This window comes from Diabrotica undecimpunctata, unplaced genomic scaffold, assembly GCF_040954645.1.
Source record: "Diabrotica undecimpunctata isolate CICGRU unplaced genomic scaffold, icDiaUnde3 ctg00000657.1, whole genome shotgun sequence".
In the NCBI taxonomy this organism is placed as follows: Eukaryota; Metazoa; Arthropoda; class Insecta; order Coleoptera; family Chrysomelidae; genus Diabrotica; species Diabrotica undecimpunctata.
Genome location: NW_027311939.1, coordinates 189,779 through 211,467, shown reverse-complemented (window position 1 = coordinate 211,467; position 21,689 = coordinate 189,779). Strand labels below are relative to the sequence as shown.

General features: G+C 36.4%; 2 protein-coding genes across 2 annotated transcripts; both read right to left on the bottom strand.

Annotated features, from left to right (window-relative positions):
- Nucleotides 1-14,575: 14,575 nt before the first annotated feature.
- On the bottom strand, nucleotides 14,576-18,235 carry LOC140431337 (uncharacterized). The gene has a single exon (XM_072519272.1). It carries the CDS (start codon nucleotides 18,233-18,235, stop codon nucleotides 14,576-14,578), a length of 3,660 nt encoding a protein of 1,219 aa, XP_072375373.1.
- A 681-nt stretch (nucleotides 18,236-18,916) lies between these two features.
- LOC140431336 (matrix metalloproteinase-18-like) lies at nucleotides 18,917-20,503 on the bottom strand. Its single transcript, XM_072519271.1, has one exon. The coding sequence runs from the start codon at nucleotides 20,501-20,503 to the stop codon at nucleotides 18,917-18,919; it is 1,587 nt and encodes a 528-aa protein (XP_072375372.1).
- Nucleotides 20,504-21,689: the final 1,186 nt, after the last annotated feature.

Below are 21,689 nucleotides of genomic sequence, written 5' to 3'. Positions count from 1 at the left end.
TACGATAGGCAGGGCCTTCTTGCTTCGGTCGTGTTCTTATCTCTGCAGGCCGAACTAACACACACACATACTCACTAACGCATACACACACGCACACACACACATACACTTTTCACCTCTCGACTCCTACCCATTAGTCGCCTCTTACGACAGGCAGGGCCTTCTTGCCACGGCCGTGTTCTTATCTCTGCGAGCCGAGCGGACACACACACACAGTCACACACACACACACACACACACACACACACACACACACACACACACACACACACACATACACTCTTCACCTCTCGACTCCTACCTTTTAGTCGCCTCTTACGAGAGGCAGGGCGTTCTTACCCCGGCCGTATTCTTATCTCTGCAAGCCGAACGGATACACACTCTTACACAGACACGCACGCACACACGCACACACACACGCACACACTTTCCACCTCTCGACTCCTATCCATTAGTCGCCTCTTAAGACAGGCAGGGCCTTCTTGCCACGGCCGTATTCTTATCTCTGCAAGCCAAACGGACACACATACACATACACACACACTCACACACGCACACACACACGCACACACGCACCCACACACACACATACACTCTTCACCTCTCGACTCCTACCCATTAGTCGCCACTTACGACAGGCAAGGCCTTCTTGCCTCGGTCGTATTCTTATCTCTGCAAGCTAAACGGACACACACATTCACACATACACGCACGCACACACGCACACACACACTCGCAAATACACTCTTCAACTCTCGACTTCTACCCATTAATGGCCTCTTACGACAGGCAGGGCCTTCTTGCCACGGCCGTGTTCTTATCTCTGCAAGCTGAACGGACACACACATTCACATACACACGCACGCACACACGCACACAAGTAGATAGGGTGTCACTTCAGTTCACTTTTTTCCCCAGATTCTGGGGAAAAACCGCTCGCTACCCTATGGTGAATATGGCAAATTTCCCCAGACCCCTGACACAGATTTCCCCAGATTCGACCTAACCTAACGTAACCTAACCAAACCGAACCTAACCTAACCTAACCTAATTTTTCTTCTTTTACGAATTCTTCTTCTTTTACGTATGACCTAACCTAACGTAGCCTAACCAAACCTAACGTAACCTAACCAAACCTAAACGTGAAGATAGCTTCAATTCTTCTTCTTTTACGCAACATCAATTCTTCTTCTTCTTTTACGCAACATCAATTCTTCTTCTTTTTCTTTGACGCAATGTGAAGATAGCGTCTATTCTTAACCTACGAAGCGCGTACTGTATGTGTGTGTGTGTATATAGTATAAAAATACACAAGTTATACGCCTTTATATTAAGACAGAGACCAAGAAACGAATACACAAAGTATAAAAATACACAAGTTATAAGCCTTTATATTAAGACAGAGACTAAGAAACGAATAAGACAGAGACTAAGAAACGAATACACAAAGTATAAAAATACACAAGTTATACGCCTTTATATTAAGACAGAGACCAAGAAACGAATACAGAAAGTATAAAAATAAAAAAATACATGTTATAGACGAAACGTACCAAGAAACGAATACACAAAGTATAAATACGCCTTTATATTAAGACAGAGACCAATAAAGGAATACATATAGTATAAAAAATACAAGTCATAAGCCTTTATATTAAAATGCAAAATGTTGCAATAACAGACAAATAAGAATAATTGTTGCAATACCAAGAAATAAGACTAAAGGCGTAAAATATAACATACTATGGAATGCAAAAAGTTAGAACTATATATTTTCTCATTTTTCTCAGAGTATAATCATCAATTAGACGCATTATAAAAATAATAAAAAAAAGTAAAACCGCAAACATTATCCTATATAACTAGGGAACAATATTATTAATTTGAATAGTTGCTACAATGAAGCCTATACAATCAATAGTGTTTTGGGTGGTAAGAAAGGGCCAGTCAGTTATATCCTCAATTTTTAAAATTTAGATTTTTTTAGTGATACAGGTACTGGTACACTTCGTACTAGCTATGATGTTAGTACTAACACGTAAGTAAATAGTAAAACCAGAAACTATAATACTGATATATATATATATATATCAATATTCTTTTTTCAGAGGAACCAGGCATGTATTGTAAGTATCTATAAGCATTCTTAATATACTTACATATATATATATTGATTTTAGATGAGCAACTAAGTGAGTATACTCTAATAATTTAGATCACTTGAAAATCACTACTTTTTTCAGTGAACAGGGCTGAGACAATGCCCATAGGTAAGAATCGATTACCGATTATTATTATTAGTATTATTAGTAATAATTTTTTGTTTACAGTGTCGGCTATACTAGGATGTAAGTATAAATAAAACGGGGGAAAAAAAAGAGAGGATATTTATTCAATTCTTTGTAGATGTGGTGTCGTTAATAGGTAAGTAAGCCCTAAGCATAGTAAAAAAAAGTACTAATTGTTGTGTAGCTTTAGCAGGTTATCTATCGACGCATGTTTTGACATGTAAGTTAAACACTAAAATATCATTTAGACGATACCTAATTTTTAATTCTTTGTTACAGACATGAACATCGAAGGTAAAAACGTTTTTTGAATTTTTTGTTAATTGTAAATATACAGTTTTATTTACTTTACAGCTATAGGAGTATTTGGTAAGTATGTTTGTAGTAATTTGTTAAGATAAAAAAATCTAGTATTAGTGACACACATATTTCATTGTATTTTTTTTAGAACGAGGAGTGTATATCCTGATTTTGCTGGTTGTAAGTAAGTACAAACGTGTATAACTATGTATGGAACACAAACTGAAAAACTATTTTGCAGATGCAGCAGAACTGATAGGTATGCTAGCCTTAGCCAACCAGCTGTATTGAGGTAAGATTGAATATTATTATTATTATTATTTTGAATTTAAAAAATATAATCTGGATTTAAAAAAACTATGTGCTCCTTTCGAACTTGTTTTTTTATTAATAAAAATTTTTACAGTTAACCACAAGAAGACCGTCAATTTGACAATTAATTCATTTTTTTTAACTTTTTATTAAATTTTTAAAATTCTTGAAAATAAAATCACTAGTACGATATTTTTTGTCTATTGTTGTTAAAGGTAACATTTATGTGTATATATATATATATATATATATATATATATATATATATATATATATATATATATATATATATATATATATATATATATATATATTGTAACAGCCACACCACTCCATGGCTGAATACCACCGAAGTTACCATGACAGTGTCCACCGAGAGTGAACGGTGACAAGAGACATAGAGATAATATATATGTTTGTTGTTGTAAGATGTAGGTTAAATTGTAACACATGGTTTTCCTTTTAATAAAATCGTGTAAATCAATATTCACAGTCATTACCTAACTATTTTAACTAATACCCACATCACAACTGGCACCCAACTTGGGCAAAATAGTTTAAAGTGTAGTTCGTACTGTGAAAATCGTAAAGTTTCATTGTGAACAGAAAAAGTGTTTTTGCTCCCGCCATTGTAAGGTGATTAGTGGACATTTTCACTTAGTTTAGTGCTTCACAACAATAAATCTACTGTGTATGTGACTGCTGTGGAAACTCCGCACAGACCATCCAAAAACATCCTGTGGGAATATCAATCTTCCACTACAGACCATTCAAAACATCCTGTGGGAATATCAATCTTCCACTAGGCCATTCAGAAACATCCTGTGGGAATATCAAGCTTCCATTCAAGGGTATTTACAAGAAATAAGCAACAGAAACTGTAAGCCTTTAATTTTTATTACTATTTTTGTGTTAAACTTGCAATCACGGCAACAAACGATAAACACAGTTATTCGCTTAGGTCGACGACGGTTTTTAGTTCAAGCGAATCAACATCAGCAGAAATGTCTTCGGTAAATTTAACAAGCGAACAGTTTCAAGCCTTATTAAATACAATAGCAAGGCCTATTTCGGACTCAGGTAGTTTAGCAAAATGCGCTTCTCGCTTCGATGGATCAAAGGGGGCTGATGTAAAAGCTTTTATAGATGCGGTCGAGATCTATAAAGAGTGCACCCACGTATCTGACGCGAACGCATTAAAGGGTATACCCATGCTGCTAGACGGTTTCGCCGCCACGTGGTTTCAAGGTGTTAAAATACGGTAAACACGTGGGCCAGCGCCATTAATTTATTACGATCGACTTTTGGACCTCAAAAACCAGCCTACAGAGTGTATCGGGAACTGTTTTCGACGGAACAAGATGCTAAAACTCCGTGTGACATTTTTGTATGCAAAGCGCGCGCGATAATAGCTCAGTTACCGGCAGATACATTAACCGAAGCCACTCAATTAGATATGGTATACGGTTTGTTGCATAGGAGAATACGTGAAAAAGTAGCACGTGATAAGATCAATACATTTAGCGAACTCTTAAAAGAATCGAGGCAAACTGAAGAATCGTATGAAAATCCGGAAATAAACATTAAAAACGAAAACGAATCAAAACGGGTACGGTGTAGCTTTTGCAAAAATCCAGGTCACGTGAAGGATGAATGTCGAAAATTGGCCGCAGCCAGAACCAGGGAAGCAGATTCTCGAAAATCTTCGGTTGAGCCCAAACCTAATCCTCCTCTAGTAACTTCTCATACTAGCCCTAAACCAACCTTTCCTACTTCGAATCAGATTTCGTGTTATGGATGTAAGACTCCTGGATTCATTAAGAGTAATTGTCCAAAATGCAAATCATCCAGTAAATCCTCAGCAGTATCTGAATTTATGCTTGCTGAAACAGTTAATGTCGACCAACAGTTTGCTACAAACCTATCAACTAAACCCATTGTTCAGGTCACTATTGAAGGTCATGTAGGTCATTGTTATCTTGATTCGGGAGCACAGTGCAGTATTGCTGGCTCTCAGCTAAGAGATATCCTCTTGAAGGATGAGGTACCCTTTTCCACAAAAAGTGTAGACATGACCCTAGCGGATGGTAGGACTACTTCTACTACTGTTTTGGTCTTTGATTTAGTTGTTATCTTACAAAACCGCTCTCATAGCATTTCCTTAATTTCTGTGCCCACACACACAAATAGTCGTACCTTACTGGGGGCAGACTTCTTAAGAAAAGCTAACATCATTCTAGACATTCCTAATGACTCATGGTTTTATGGTGATGTCCCTAATATCCCCTACTCATTTGCTCCAGATCCAGCTCAGGTCAGCTCTCCTTGCCAGGTCAATAGCGTTACTCTTGCTCATTTAGAACTACGAGTAGATGAAGGAATTTCTCTATCCTTAGAAGAAAGATCCAATCTTAACAACATTGTTAAGGAAAATTCTGATTTATTCGTATATAATATAGACCCTACTCCATATGCTGAACACTCCATTGTATTGGTTGGTGATGTACCAATATCTGTTCCACCTTACCCTATGTCAGAGCCCAAAAGGCAATTACTGCGTCAGGAGTTAGATAAACTTTTGGCTCAAGGCATAATCGAAGAGTGTGAGTCCCCATATGCTTCACCCGTGGTACTTGTGCCTAAGAGAGATGGAGGTATCAGATTAACAGTAGACTATCGACGCTTAAACGCAATAACACGTGCAGATAAGTACCCTCTGCCACGTATTGAAGATATTTTGCATGCAGCAAAGGAAACCCGATTTATGACTACCCTCGACTTAAAATATGGTTATCATCAAATCTCTGTACGAACAGCTGATCGTGACAAAACAGCCTTCGTGTGTCCATTTGGCACCTTTCGTTACACACGCATGCCCTTTGGTATGTGTAACAGTCCCGCTAGTTTCCAAAGGATGATTGATAAATTTCGTGCTGGTCTTCAAAATCTGAATATCCTAGCTTATTTAGATGATCTGATAATATTATCCCCATCCTTCTCTGATCACATAGACGATTTGAAACAAGTATTCAACCGGATGCGCCTATTTAAATTATGTCTAAATAGAGCAAAATGTTCATTCGCCTGTGAGGAAGTCCTATATCTCGGACACATCCTTTCACCTTTGGGTATCCAGCCAAGTAAAAATAAAGTATCTGCCATATTAAACATGCCACCACCCCTAAATGTTACTCAACTGCTAAAATTCCTGCAAACATGCTTATGGTTCCGTAGATTCATCGAAAATTTCTCCCATGTTGCTAAACCTTTGTCGAATTTAACCAAGAAAAATGTGAAATGGACCTGGGGAGCAGAACAACAAGAGGCCTTTGAATGTCTGAAACAATTATTGTGTTCCGCCCCAATCCTACGACAAGCTGACTGCAATTTACCTTATATACTTCGTACAGATGCTAGCAATTATGCTTTGGGGGCATGTCTTCTCCAGGGGGAGAAAGAGAACGAACGACCTGTAGAGTATGCTTCGAGACTTCTGACTCCTGCTGAACAAAACTATAGCACTACAGAACGAGAAGCTCTCGCTGTGGTTTGGGCAGTGAAGAAATTTCGAGGATACTTAGAAGGCGCTACTACAATAGTGCAAAGTGATCACCAAGCCTTAAAATGGCTAATGACCTTAAAGTCCCCTACTGGACGGTTAGCTCGATGGGCTTTAGAGCTCATGCCATATGACCTAAAAATAGAATATATCACAGGAAGAAAAAATGTAACCGCAGATACTCTATCAAGGCCTCCCATGACAGAAGTTCCCATCATAGCTGAAGTTCATCTAGTAAGAGTAGATTTTCCAACTCTTAGTGTTGCTGATGTTCGAGAAGAGCAGCTTAATGATCCAGATGTTGCCAAGATTATTAGATGTTTAGAAGATCCCTCTTCTGACACAAGTGTAGATTTCAAGAGGTGGGCAGAAAGAGGATATATCATGAACAATGGGATATTATACCGTTATACTCCTGAAGTAGATGAAGAAGAGCCCCAATTGGTAGCGGCTAGTACACGTATTCCTCACATACTGCATGAGTACCATGATTCCGCTACTGCTGGTCATTATGGAGTGGAGAAGACATATCAAAGAATAATAAAACGCTACTATTGGCCTGGAATGAAGAAAATTATCTCTGACCATGTAAGTAAATGTCTTGAGTGCCAACGCTATAAAGTCTCTAACCTCAAACCCGCTGGTCTCCTACAAACCCCTGTTCAGTCCCAGAGGTTTGAAGTGCTATCTATTGATTTATTTGGGCCTTTGCCCCTCTCTCCTCAAGGTTATACATGGATTCTGGTAGTGGAAGACACTGCTATTCGTTGGGTAGAATTATTCCCGTTAGAATCTGCTACTGCCGCTGCCTGCGCCAAGTGTTTCATAGACAACATAATCTTACGATACGGAATCCCTCGTCGAGTCGTCAGTGACAACGGTACTCAGTTCGTGAGTGCGGTAATGCAGCAAGTGGCGCATTGCTTTGGGTACCAACAGAACCTTATACCTGTATACCACCCGGAAGCTAACCCCGTCGAACGAAAAAATAGAGACATTAAAACTCAGTTAGCTATTCTAACAAATAATGACCATTCGTCTTGGTCTGAAAAGTTACCCGCTATACGGTTCGCGATGAACACTGTGAAGTGCGACTCAACCGGTTTCACTCCCGCGTACCTCACGTTCGATCGCGAGTTACGAACTCCTGATGATGCAAATCGTGATTTTCGAAGCATCATAGCCAAGGACAACTTCGTGCCACAAATCACGCCCTATCTAATAACTTTGAGTAAAGCTCTTAGTGAAGCCCGCGAGACACATGAAAAATCCCAAGATAGACGTAAGAAGTATAAAGACTGCCACCGCCGCTCGGTTTCGTTCGAAGTAGGTGATATTGTGCTAGTCGATTCGCATACACTAAGTGACGCGTCTAAGTCCATAACTTCGAAGTTCGCGCCGCGTCGTGACGGACCCTACAAGGTGACCAAAATGCTGTCCCCTACAACCTATGAAGTTTCACACATCGACACTCCGGATGTTCCTGCTGGAAAATATCATGTCTCAGCCTTGACGCCTTTCCATGCCGATCCAGAAGATCCGTGCCCTGCTCCAGTTCAACCTCTCCGTAGAAGAGGTCGTCCAGTGAAATCCTCAGAAGCCGACCCTCCTGCTCCACTGGTCTCCTGCCCAGAGTCTTTGATCCTTGGGTTAGACGATAGCAAAATGGGCCCCCCTGTTGGAGATGACCTTGCTCAAATTGAAGCTGAACCTGAACCTGACCCTATTGCCAGACGTAAACAACCCCGACCAAAACGTTGTCATTGCTGTCCTGTAGAGCTCTATTCCTGCTTAGACTCTGTTGCCCCACCCGCGAGTCGCCAGGGTGGTGCAAAGGGGGAGGATGTAACAGCCACACCACTCCATGGCTGAATACCACCGAAGTTACCATGACAGTGTCCACCGAGAGTGAACGGTGACAAGAGACATAGAGATAATATATATGTTTGTTGTTGTAAGATGTAGGTTAAATTGTAACACATGGTTTTCCTTTTAATAAAATCGTGTAAATCAATATTCACAGTCATTACCTAACTATTTTAACTAATACCCACATCACAATATATATATATATATATATATATATATATATATATATATATATATATATATATATATATATATATATATATATAAACAAAAAAGAAGGTGAATTATGAAGAGACACGAACACTGAGAAGAAGAAACGCTGCTGGTAAGATTTTTTTAAATTTCACTCAGCATGTCAGTAATTTTATAAAATTGAAAAAAGAAAATTGTGGAAAAACTTACCTTACTGCAATGATCTGAAAGGCTGTAGAATCCTACACAGGGCACTTATTTGTATATCTTCGCAGCTATCGCGAGAAAATAAAAAGTCTAGTTGTTATGTAGGGAAAGTGTTACGGACGAGAGAAAACTAAGGCTGAGAAGGAAGAGGAGCTATCGCGAGAAAATAAAAAGTCTAGTTGTTATTTAGGGAAAGTGTTACGGACGAGAGAAAACTAAGGCTGAGAAGGAAGAGCAGCTATCGCGAGAAAATAAAAAGTCTAGTTGTTATTTAGGGAAAGTGTTACGGACGAGAGAAAACTAAGGCTGAGAAGGAAGAGGAGCTATCGCGAGAAAATAAAAAGTCTAGTTGTTATTTAGGGAAAGTGTTACGGACGAGAGAAAACTAAGGCTGAGAAGGAAGAGGATGAGGAGTAAAAACGTGCACAATGGTGGCAGTGGAGAAATTATCAATGGGCTGTTCTAATAAGCCAGTATTATGGATATAATTGATCGTTAAGACGATAACTGAATCGACCACGAACTGAATTTGGAGCACTTCCCCCGTAACAAAATCACGCCGTAAACGTAGATCGTTCGTATAAACGTACTCGTTGACACAATACGAGAAGGTAAAAATCCGATCACGTGAAAAAAAACTCAGAAAATTAATTACTACCGGGTGGATTGTCACATTTGCGAACTCACTACTGTTTAATAAAACTAACATTAAATAGTCAGCCATACCGTTTGAACGACAAATGCTAAATGACCAAAGCGTCTATTTTATAAGCCCATGATGTTATGGCTCCAGATGTTTTTATTAGCAGAGAAATTTCCGTGAATCATTCACACATAGATGAAGAAACAGAAATACTTGTAATATATATATATAAATGTTAGCCTAAGATACCTAGAAATCTCTCCAAAACCTTTAAACATTTCCTTACTTTTCCTATTCAACCTCTCCCACTAACCCGACAGACACAAGCTGTGGGTTCTCGTCCCGTCTGTTGTTACGGTTGAAAATAATGTCCAAACTCTAAAGTGTGAACATTATTTTCAACTAACCAAACAGCTTTCCTTTATTTGTTATTTGTAAAAATGTCATTTATATAAACAAAAATCAAAGCACAAAACAGAATGAAAAAAAAGGTTAAAATTTGCACAGATAAAAAACAACTAGGTAGAATAACAGAAAATTATTAGTCTATAGATTGTATGAAAACTGAATTAATATTTTAATAATTTTTTGTAAATTTCCAATACAAAGGATAGCATGGTTACCAAAGAAGGAAAAAGGAAAACATTAAAAGATAAAACAACTCTTTACAACTCTTTATTGTTGTTCTGTAAAAAAAATACACAACATATTAAAAAAACAAGTATTAAAAATATATATACACAAAAGTACCTTTTAATAGCCAGACCAGCACGCTGGCCTGGCGTACGCCCACTAAAATCTTCACCCCTTTATAGGTGCCTAGGGGCACCATATCCGCGGGGGTGGCGGCATTCGGGGCAGCCTCGCCCCGCAGCACGATCATTGGTAGGGTCTGAAACAAAACAAAAAAAACCGATTAAAAAACAAGATTAAAATACATATATCTAAAATTTTGTAGCGATCAGATTTAAAAAAAAAACAGCGACACCTAAGCAGAGCAGACCAAGGCATAGCAGTATACGTTTCAAGTAATTACCTATATCAACATATAAAAATAAAACAGTAGAAATTAACAAAAAAAACATCGTTATGCAGAAGAAGAAGAAGAGCAGACCAAGGCATAGCAGTATACGTTTCAAGTAATTACCTATATCAACATATAAAAATAAAACAGTAGAAATTAACAAAAAAAACATCGTTATGCAGAAGAAGAAGAAGAGCAGACCTAGGCATAGCAGTATACGTTTCAAGTAATTACCTATATCAACATATAAAAAATAAAACAGTAGAAATTAACAAAAATTCAAAAAAACATCGTTATGCAGAAGAAGAAGAAGAGCAGACCTAGGCATAGCAGTATACGTTTCAAGTAATTACCTATATCAACATATAAAAATAAAACAGTAGAAATTAACAAAAATTCAACGTTATGTAGAAGAAGAGCAGACCTATACGTTTCAAGTAATTACCTATATCAACATATAAAAATAAAACAGTAGAAATTAACAAAAATTAAAAAAAAAAACATCGTTATGCAGAAGAAGAGCAGACCAAGGCATAGCAGTATACGTTTCAAGTAATTACCTATATCAACATATAAAAATAAAACAGTAGAAATTAACTAAAATTCAACGTTATGCAGAAGAAAAGCAGACCTATACGTTTCAAGTAATTAACTATATCAACATATAAAAATTTTACAAAAACTTACTCGCTGGTGCGGGGTGAGGTGCGCCCTTATCCTGTTTCTGATTGCCGGTTCTGGAAAAAGATAGGTATTTAAGACACTTGACTAATAAGTTTGTAGAGTAAACTTACCCATTATTAGTTGGTTAGAAATTGTCGCAGAAAATAGAGCATCCCGTCTTTTTATGCATTTTGAATAATTAGTCAGAGAATACCAAAAAAACATGCAGTCTTAGATATTTGACCGCAAGTATGGTTTAAATATATCATGAGAAATTCGAAAGTCACATATGATCCAGATGCATTTAAGGTCTGCGAATCATATGTTTGATGATATTAGTTTATTCAGCGGTTCTAATTGCTTGTTAGACAGGATGCAGTTGCAATAAACTATACATTTCATAGATAAAATTCTTAGATAAAAATGTGTCATGCAAATTAAGAGCAATATTCCTGGATTCGCAAACAAAGACGGCTAATTCTATTACTACACTGAGAAAAGTATTTAAACAATTTTATATTCGATAAGTAGGTTCTGTATTTCTTTATCTGTTCAGTAATGCTATTATGTTTTAACAAATAACGGCATAAGAATACATAAGAAATATATATTATTATAAGATATAATAAGCAGCGTGTATTAAAAACATAGTATTTAAGTATTTTAAACATTGTGAGTAAGATAATCATTAAACCATAAGATGTTTCACAATTGTAAGCCACTTATGTGCAAATCCGACCCCAAGTGCTCAGTCAATATTGAGGTGACATTTTTTTGCCAAATATGTAAAACATCATTTACGAAGAATGTTACAGACGATGTATTTAGACCAACGCTTCACCCCCGTTGTGGTTATCACGCCATGCCTACAACGTATAAATTTACGTGTGGAGGAACGGTGCATACTGTTGGTATAGCTACTCAGTTTTTCCTAGCCAGTGATACCGAAGATGATTCTGTAGGAAGTACTGACGAACTTAGTGACTGAGTAAGTAGTTTATGTGAAACGAAGAAACAGAAATACTTGTAATATATATATAAATGTTAGCCTAAGATACCTAGAAATCTCTCAAAAACCTTTAAACATTTCCTTACTTTTCCTATTCAACCTCTCCCACTAACCCGACAGACACAAGCTGTGGGTTCTCGTCCCGTCTGTTGTTACGGTTGAAAATAATGTCCAAACTCTAAAGTGTGAACATTGTTTTTAACTAACCAAATAGCTTTCCTTTCTTTTATTTGTAAAAACGTCATTTATATAAACAAAAAATCAAAGAACAATTATTCGTATATGGCTATGTAGTCAAACTATTATTCGTATATGGCTATGTAATCAACAAAAAAAAAAAGATCAAAATATGCTTTGATTAAATACATTATCAAAACATTGATAAAATAAAAATAAAACAAAATACGAGGGTAAAGTGGAAAATTTCGGTAAAAAATATATAACAACAAAAAAAAACGGTAATGAACTTAGCTATGAATTTAAAAACTTTAAACACCGAAAATAAAACACTGGAAAAATTAACATAATTTATTAATAATATACATGTATATTATACATATCGTATTTCACCTTTACAAAGATAACCTATTCTACTTGGAGAGTAGCTTTTCTGTGGATCGTTGTTTATCGCTATCCGATTACCAATAGTATTTTGCTGGCTGTTATTATTATTATTATTATCTAAAACTCCCTTTTTGCCATCTGTTTTCATATGAATCTTCTTCTTCTTCTTCTTGTTCTTAGTCATTTTAAATAGTGGTCTAATAATGTCACGATATTTTTCGGGTGAAGCTTGGTGTCTTAGTTTTCCCAACGTATCTCTGTGTACATCAGTTATTTGCAGTATTCGTTTGTACATTTGATGATCTAGAGGCGTAAAGTTTTTAGGATACTTGTAAAATAATAAATTCTGAAGACCGTCTGTTGCTGGAAACTTTTCTTCATCTACTAATATATTATCCTCTTCAAATATTAAAGTTGTCTCTCCCAGCTTCCATGTTCTATCGCCAACATACTCGGGGCCAAACACATAGTCATATTCTTCAAACATAGTCACGTCTTACTCCACCAGCTGTCAATCACTAAATGATTTTGAAAAAGTGATGCGTATCTATATAACGTGCTGATCACCAGCGATAAAGAGAACTAACACTTTTTAATAAAAGCAAAAACGTCTCTGACACCTACCTGACGCATATCTGACACCTAGCTGACGCATACCTGACACCTAGCTGACGCATACCTGACGCATACCTGACGTATACCTGACGCATACCTGACACCTAGCTGACGCATACCTGACACCTATCTGACGCATACCTGACACCTATCTGACGCATACCTGACACCTAGCTGACACCTAGCTGACGCATACCTGACGCATACCTGACACCTAGCTGACGCATACGCCCTGAGTACCAAGCAAATCAGGTTTTTTAAAGATAATGCATTAAGTTTACGCAGTTATTTCTTAAAATTTTTATATAACACTCTCTAAAGCATATTCTGAGACCGTTATTTTTTTTTTTTGCTAAACAATATAGAATGTGTTATAAATGAAAAACTTTATATTTTATTATTATATTTATTAATACTAATTACAATTTGGTATTTTATGTGTCCATAAATTTTACAATTTTTATATATGTATTGTATTAATACCTTTAAAGATTACAATAATTTTTATTTTATGTACATAATTTTCAACTTTATACAATATTAATAATTTTTGTTATATTTTCTTTCTTGATACTTGGGTTTGGAACCATTATCTCATATAATCATCATCGTTGATACTGCAGAAAGTTACCATACCCGGGGAAGATCATTGTTTTTCGGATTAGGTATTTTCAAGATTTGTACATCAAATTTTGTATTTCTCAGGTGGACAGCAGCGTTAGATGTCGATATATTGCTAATTTGTTCTAATAACTTTGACATATTGGCACTTGAACTTGTTTCTGGCGATATCGGGTGTCTAACGTCATCATCATCATCATAGGAAGATCAGTGGTTTTTCGGATTAGGTATTTTCAAGATTTGTACATCAAATTTTGTATTTCTCAGGTGGACAGCAGCGTTAGATGTCGATATATTGCTAATTTGTTCTAATAACTTTGACATATTGGCACTTGAACTTGTTTCTGTCGATATCGGGTGTCTAAAGTCATCATTTAAGGCAACAATTCTGATTTTGTCACCTGTTGTGTAGCCAGCTTGCTTTTTTATATTCTCAAGAGCGGTCTCTAAATGGTTTTTTAGATAGTCTTTGTCTTGTTCTAAACCTTCACCTATTTTAAAGTTGTCACAATTAACTTGAAAAGTGCATAGATAAGCGTTGAATTTTTTTATTTCTCGCTGATTTATAATATTTATTGACCATTGATCAGACATTGTTAATTTATACAAAATCAAAATTTATCGAAAACACGAGCGAGACAAAACACGTCTTTCCTGTAACAGCGTCTAATAAAGAATGAGGTACAATGTCTAATGCGTAATATTATTATTATAATTTTTGAAAGCCAAGAGGTGTTGTGTCAATTAATGAGTCATCACTTTGTATTATTTTTCGTTTCTTGTAGGCCATCTTGAAAGTCTTTGATACCCTTTTTCTCGTAACAATATCTTTGGTCTCTGTATCCCTACCGATCTGGTCATACGTGAGCTTAATTTCTTTGGTTGGATCGTGTATGATGTCATTCATGGCGGAGGCATTGAGTACTAGGCTGTTTTCGTAGTTTAAAGTGAAACCTTTGATTTTAGTCACCTCTTTGCCCTTGGCTGTTTTGTAAAAATAACTTTTAGGACCTGTACTGAGCCATTCAACTATGTAGTCATCTCCAGGCAACTCATCACTCCAATCGCCCAACATTTCACCTGTTTCGACAGTGTTTAGGCCATCATCAATGTAAACAATGGAGTCTGTGTCGAAGTAGGCAACTGCTTCTCCTAGCCTATCAATCATCTCGTACAGTCTTAGACGAGCGTTACTGGTCGTAAATAATGCCACAAAAATATTCGTATATGTTGGGTCTTCCACAAACACGTCTTTATAATCGTAAGAGACTTGTGCTATATTATCATTAATAAATGTGACGTTTGTTAAATTTATTTTATCGTTCATCAAAACTTCGTACCATCTTTTAATGTCCACAACATACTCTGTCTGTTTCATATTCATTCTTTGGCCAAATTTACCCCATAGACTATTTAGGCATATTTTAGCGACTGCTCGTTTACCGGGATTTGGGGCTATTTTAGATAAATCGAGCTCTATGTCCATCTGCTCTTTTACAGCCCGAGCGTACTCTTCATTTGTGGCATACGTATGTGGACTAGTTTCTAATTTGATCTTCATAAAATCTTTGACATATCCCTTGAACAAATCTGTCGATGTTTGCTCAAAATGCCACACCTCGTGAATTTTTATTATTTTATACCCTTTTTCTAAGGCCTTATTAATTTCTAGAGTTGTCCATGTACCCCTCAGCATTCTTTCCGAGTCATCATGATCACAATTTTCGCAATCTTCCAAGACGCATTGATTACACAGTGGAAACATTAATTTGTCAGTTTTGACAGGTAATACAGGATGGTATAAATCAGTAGGCGGTAGTATTTGGCAATGTACTAGACCAAACCAATTAGGATCGTATACTTCAGGTGCATGTATTTTTGTAGGGTGGCCAACTGGATATTGATCGTAATATTGTACGGTTGGATACAGTGATACAATATCTATGTATCTGAGCTTTTTCCCAGTCACGTTTAGTTTTATGGCGTTTGTTCTACCGCCAAAGAATGCTTCACGAGGCTTTAAGGGTTCAATAAGTTGAGGATCTGCGGCGTTTTTACATTCTTTGGATTTTAACCACTCACATTCCCACATTTCTACCAAGTTGTACCCTGCTTCTTTTATTTGTTTTGATCGTCTTATTGTTCTCTCGTACAAGTCACTCATTGTCTCATTGTTGACGTGGTTAACTGTGTCGTTCTTAAAGCATTCTGGGTGGCCATGCCAGAAGCAACCGTGGTACTGGTACACAGTATTTGACTCTTCCGAGAAACCATCAACTTTTGCACCGCAAATTGTCACTTCTCCGCCATTAAGAGCATGTTGGACGTTAGAAAATTGATTGAGCCATTTTATTGATGCCCTGCTATATGTCTCCTTTATCTCCTGCTTTACAACGCCAATGGTGTTTGTTCGAAGATATTTAGATCTATATATGGCCATACACACACTGGCAATAGTCAGATATTGAAATGGGTCTATGTTTGCTATTTCTAAAAATTCCTTGCGAAATTCCAAACACCCACGTCGTAAAATATCAACATCTGAATCGCAATAGGTATGGAGCTCTTTCTGTAACACAAAGTGGTCATTTTTATGCTCATCGTACCATTTCTTAAAATCAGATCTTTGTTTTGTTTTCATTGTGTTGGGTCCATAATACGCAATATCTGGTAAGCAGCCTTCGTAGTGAGTATTTTCAGGAGTGTTGAAAAAGTGAGGAAAATAGCCTTTCTTTAATTCATGCAGACCAAAAGTTTTAGGAAAACCGGACAGGGGGCCGGCTACAAAATTAGAGCTGTCTTTTATTTTCAGTTTAAGAGCCTCGACTTCCAAAAGCATAAGTTTTGACCCGTTGTAGATAGTGTACGGCTTTATCGTGTTTTCCACGCAATATTTTAAAATGAAATATGAATCGTATGATTTACTATTGTGGGCTATCGCTGTATAATTTCTATGTTTCTCGGAAATTAACCATCTACAGAACTCTTCATTGTCTTTAAAAACAAATTTATGTCCGCCGAAATCCTGCGCAATTACAAGATTCGGTACATGAATGCCTGTATCCTGCATTGCCTCGTAATCAAAGAAAATATATCTTTCGTTGTAAGAGCATTTCATTATTTTTTCTTCAGAGAGATTGTTACATATACAAGGGTCTTTGCAACTTTGTGACTGTTTGTGATTTTCTTTACAGCCTGAATTTATCACGCTTGATCTGTTATTGCAAGTACAGGCTACAGTACAAACTCCTCCTTTGGCTGGTTTTTTCATCATGTAACACTGATGCGTAGCTATTTCTACAAAGGTATTACAGTTTCTGCACATGGAGTAACCGCATACATGCTCCTTATCTCTCTTGCATAGTTTATTACATTTGTCACATTTAAATACTTCTTTGCAAGCTTCTGTATGGTTTCTTAAACATTCATTGTTGTAGCAATAACGGTTACAGTCCTTGCACAAAACTTTGCTTTTTGTAGTCAAGTCATGCTCGGGATGTTTGCAAATCGTACAAAGTGGTGCTTTCTTGCATTTGTGTACACGGTAATGACTGTAAGGGGTATCACACTTCGCACAATAAAAACGACTACCGTAAAGACCCTTTAAATTGTTTATAACATCAAAATGATTCCCGTTTTTATACAAATAAATCTTGGCTGTTTTTTCGGGGCCCTCGTATATGATTGTGTTGAAATTTTCTGCACAAATAATCTTTATCTGCACATCCAATAACTCCTCTGCCTTCTTAAAATTATCCAACGTAAAGCCATCGTTATAACAACCGCCCAACAGGTTGCAAAGTTTTTCGGCCAAATCAGTCTGCAATTTTCGACCTATACGTATGCTATGAGCATCGCTTTTGATCAATTTGTGGCCCAAAATCTCGTTTGTGACGTATGTTAAGCCCACTATAACTGCTCGAGCCCCGCATAAAGTGTCGGTATTTTTAATCTGGGTAATGCTTTTCTTGGTGCGACGGTCCTCTGCCAAATTTATAATTTTATGTCGGCCGCTACCCCTAGGTATCTTGAAAATTTGTATATCAAATATAGTATCTTCGACTTGAACCGACTCGTCAGAAGTTACAATGTTTTCGATATGAGCCAAGATATTATCCGTATTTAAATCTGTTTCAGTACCTGTTGATATGGGATGTTTAAAATTTTCATTACGAACAATTATACGAATTTTATCCCCTTTTTGAAAGCCGGCTCCTTCTTTAGCATCCTGTATACCTTTTTCTAATATCTTTGCTAAATCAATATTTAAATTACCTTTGCACTCTTCATAACGTAATTGAAACGAATTTAAATAAGTGTTAAATTTAGAAATAAAACGTTTACCTGTGGTAATTAAAGACCAGACCATGATGATCGCCTTGAGAACAACAACAACAACAACAACAACAACACTGGACACTAACAAATCACAACGTTCACAGTGAAAGTTATAGCGTGACGTACTCGTTGAAGGTTGACAGCAGAATGAATAGGGCTTCTATTAGGGCGTTCTTTTATACCTCTTTGTTGACCTTGAAACGTGCCAAATATTAGTGATTTTGAAAAACTAGGGCGAGTTTGTTTAAAGACACATCACTTAATAATAACATAACATTCAATTATTACATAAAACTGCTATTTGTCCTTATCTGTGTTATAGATTTAAATGAAATTGAAAAAAAAAGTTTGCCGTTTGCATAGCGAACTCCCCTATTTTGTGAGTTAAATGGACTCGTCCAACAGTACCAATACCTTAAATATGTTTGGATAGGTGTATATCCATCCCGATGACTAACATATCCCTGTAACTATTCTGTATAAACTTATATTTTTTGTTACTTATTATCTAACATTTTAAGTCGTAAATATATTGCAGTTTAGCTAAAAATCTTTTTCTTTACAATTCTAACATAATATTTGGCTTTGAACACATGTTACATAGTAAATAGAATGTTAGCTTCTTCCGGGAATTTGATAAATAAAAAACATATATTTTTTACAATTTTTATTATTACTCGTAAATACAAAACACATCTTTTACACTTTTTTTTTAATTATATACAGATACAAGTTTAGATATTAGAGTTTTTAATTGTTGTAAGATATTTTCGTTTGGGCAAGGCACTCCAAATAGATTCCAGTTAAATTGTCCAGCGGCCACAACTTTTCTAGTAAATTCATTAAATTTATAGTAAGTATTTTGACGGAAAAAGTAAATATGGCCATCAATCCATCGAAGTGCAAGAGAAATATCTTCAGGTATTCCCGGAAATATGTCTTTTATCCAGCCTCTTCTTACCTCGCTAGTAAAATCATTAGAAAATTCTATATATGACATATTGTTGTAAAATGTATAGGATTGCCCGGAATTTGATTGAAAAATAGCATTGATGTGGGCCTTCTTGGGTATATTAAGTGTAAAATTATCAATATATTGAATGCTAGGAAATGATGCTGAGAAATATTTGTTTGGTGGCACAATTGTAACCAAATCACCGGCTGTTGTTTGAAAAATGTGTTGTAAAGTGTATTGACGTAATTCTGCAGGAACATAATCAGCAAGAAGTTCAGGCTGAGATGGAATAATCATTTCGTTCAAGTCTAGTTTCCATATAAATTTATCGCGGGCGATATATAATCGGTAATTTGAAAACTCTGGAGCAGTGGCTAAAAACATAAAATCTGGAACAATATCACACAAATTTTTCGGTTGCTTACTAGGCCTTGGTCTTGTCGAACTAGTTGTTGGTCTTGACGTTGTCGAACTAGTTGTTGTTGGTGTATGTACCGTTGTATACCTTGAGCGGGTCGTTTGCTTACGAGTTGTTGTTGTTGAGCTAGTTGTTGTAAACTTTGGGTTTGGAGCATAGGTATTGTTAGGCCCACATAGATATTGTATTGCGTTTATATCATCCTTATGTAGACCACTAATCTTATGCTGATACATACTATACATGACAGCACTTTGTGTTCCACTATGACCGATTCCAAGAGCATGCCCAATTTCATGAACCAGTACCATAAGAAAACTTATACGGCCTTCAGGTATAGAGTCGTTTCCAAAATGCCAGGGCTTCGTTATATCTAAATGTATCTCTGTACAGGTGTCTGCGGGATGAGGAAAGTATGAATGTCCTAAAGCAGCACCTCCAACAAATCTAGTAGGACATTCGGCATCTCCCATACAATTTGCTCTAAAATGATGAGTTCCCCTAACCATAGTTATGGTTATATCTGGTGGCTCTAGCGTAGGATTTGTAACCATTGTGAATGTTAAGGTTGAAACATTTTGCCACGTCTGAAATGCCATTTCTGCGTCTTTTTGGGCCTTGGGCGTTCTTTGAGGAAAATACCATCGCAGGTGTTGTTTGTGCCATGGAGAAGCCACTATAAATTCGTTATCACTGTGGTGACAACGCGGACGACGCATCAATTTGATTGTTGCATTATTAAGCAAACCATCCACTGGTAAATTATACTTTTCTTGAAAGTTAATTATCAAAGTAGAGAAATCTGTACTATTATCGATCTGTTCATATTGATTTAGATAGGCAATAGCGTCTTTTTCCGAGAAATCATTGCAAAACACGCTTGCGAACGTTAGCATAAAAACTAATACGTCTATTCCCTTCAACATCGTGGCTGCGAATAATTTTAAAATATTAAGTAGCATGTATATACCCGGTTATTAGTATCTATTTGTTTTCAACAACGTTTTAGTCAGTAAGGTACTAGGGACATCTAGTTACTGTACTTTGTACTTTAAACAAAGAATAAAAATATTACAATATATTTTACTATTTTCTACTTTATATTGTTATATGGTACTAGATTATGTTCATCTTAAATTGGCTTAGTCATATAGACGCGAATATACCAAATGTGTATGCATTCAACGATGAATCACCGGTTGGACATTTCCTTTTAACACATCTCCCACGATATATAGCCGGAAACACGTGCACTTTGGAATTCTAGTTAATGTGAGATAAAATATATTCACACGAATGCCGGAAACATGTGCACATTCCGGTCTAGTTAATAATTAAGCCCGGCATGTGATGCATAAATGAATAGTCTTACGAAATATTGCGCAACATGGTTTAAGCGTGAGTTACGTCATAACAGCCTGTCTATTTAATGAACGAATACGTTTTGTACTACCAGTCTGCAGTCAACATTGCGAAAGTAACAACGGTTGTTTGTGCCCGTCAACGTTTACGAAAAGTAACAGTGAGTGTTTGTGCCAGTCAACATGTACGAAAAGTAACAGTGGGTGTTTGTGCTACAAGAACCTTGGCGATAAGGTGTTTGTTTGTGTTTGGGCTACAAAAATTAAAAACGTAAGTACTATTTTATATATTTTTTAGAGGTTTCATAGAACATTTTCTTCGTAGGTAGGTCATTTCAACAATGGGTTTAAAAAAAAACAATTACTTTAGAACATTACTTTTATTTATTTATTTCCTAGTATCTGTGCTACAGCAATAAAAATGTTTTTACGTAACTCTAGTAGAGATTCCGGAGCCTCCTCAAAATATGCTGCCGTTGATCTGTTTTTCTTAAAATCGTGATATATATCAACCATTTTTCTGTCTTCATCATTTTTACGCATGAACATTCCTTTTATCATAGTAAATTCTATTTGATGAGGTAGATGATGTTTTGTAATTGCGTCTGTTGGATCGTATATTATTTTATTATGCTCATTCCAGAAATGTGGTGTGATTGTAACTCCATTTGAGTAAAACTTTGTACCTACTACGACCTTTGTTGTTATTCCATATTGTTTTGCGACTTCATGCAATATTAAACTAGTCGGT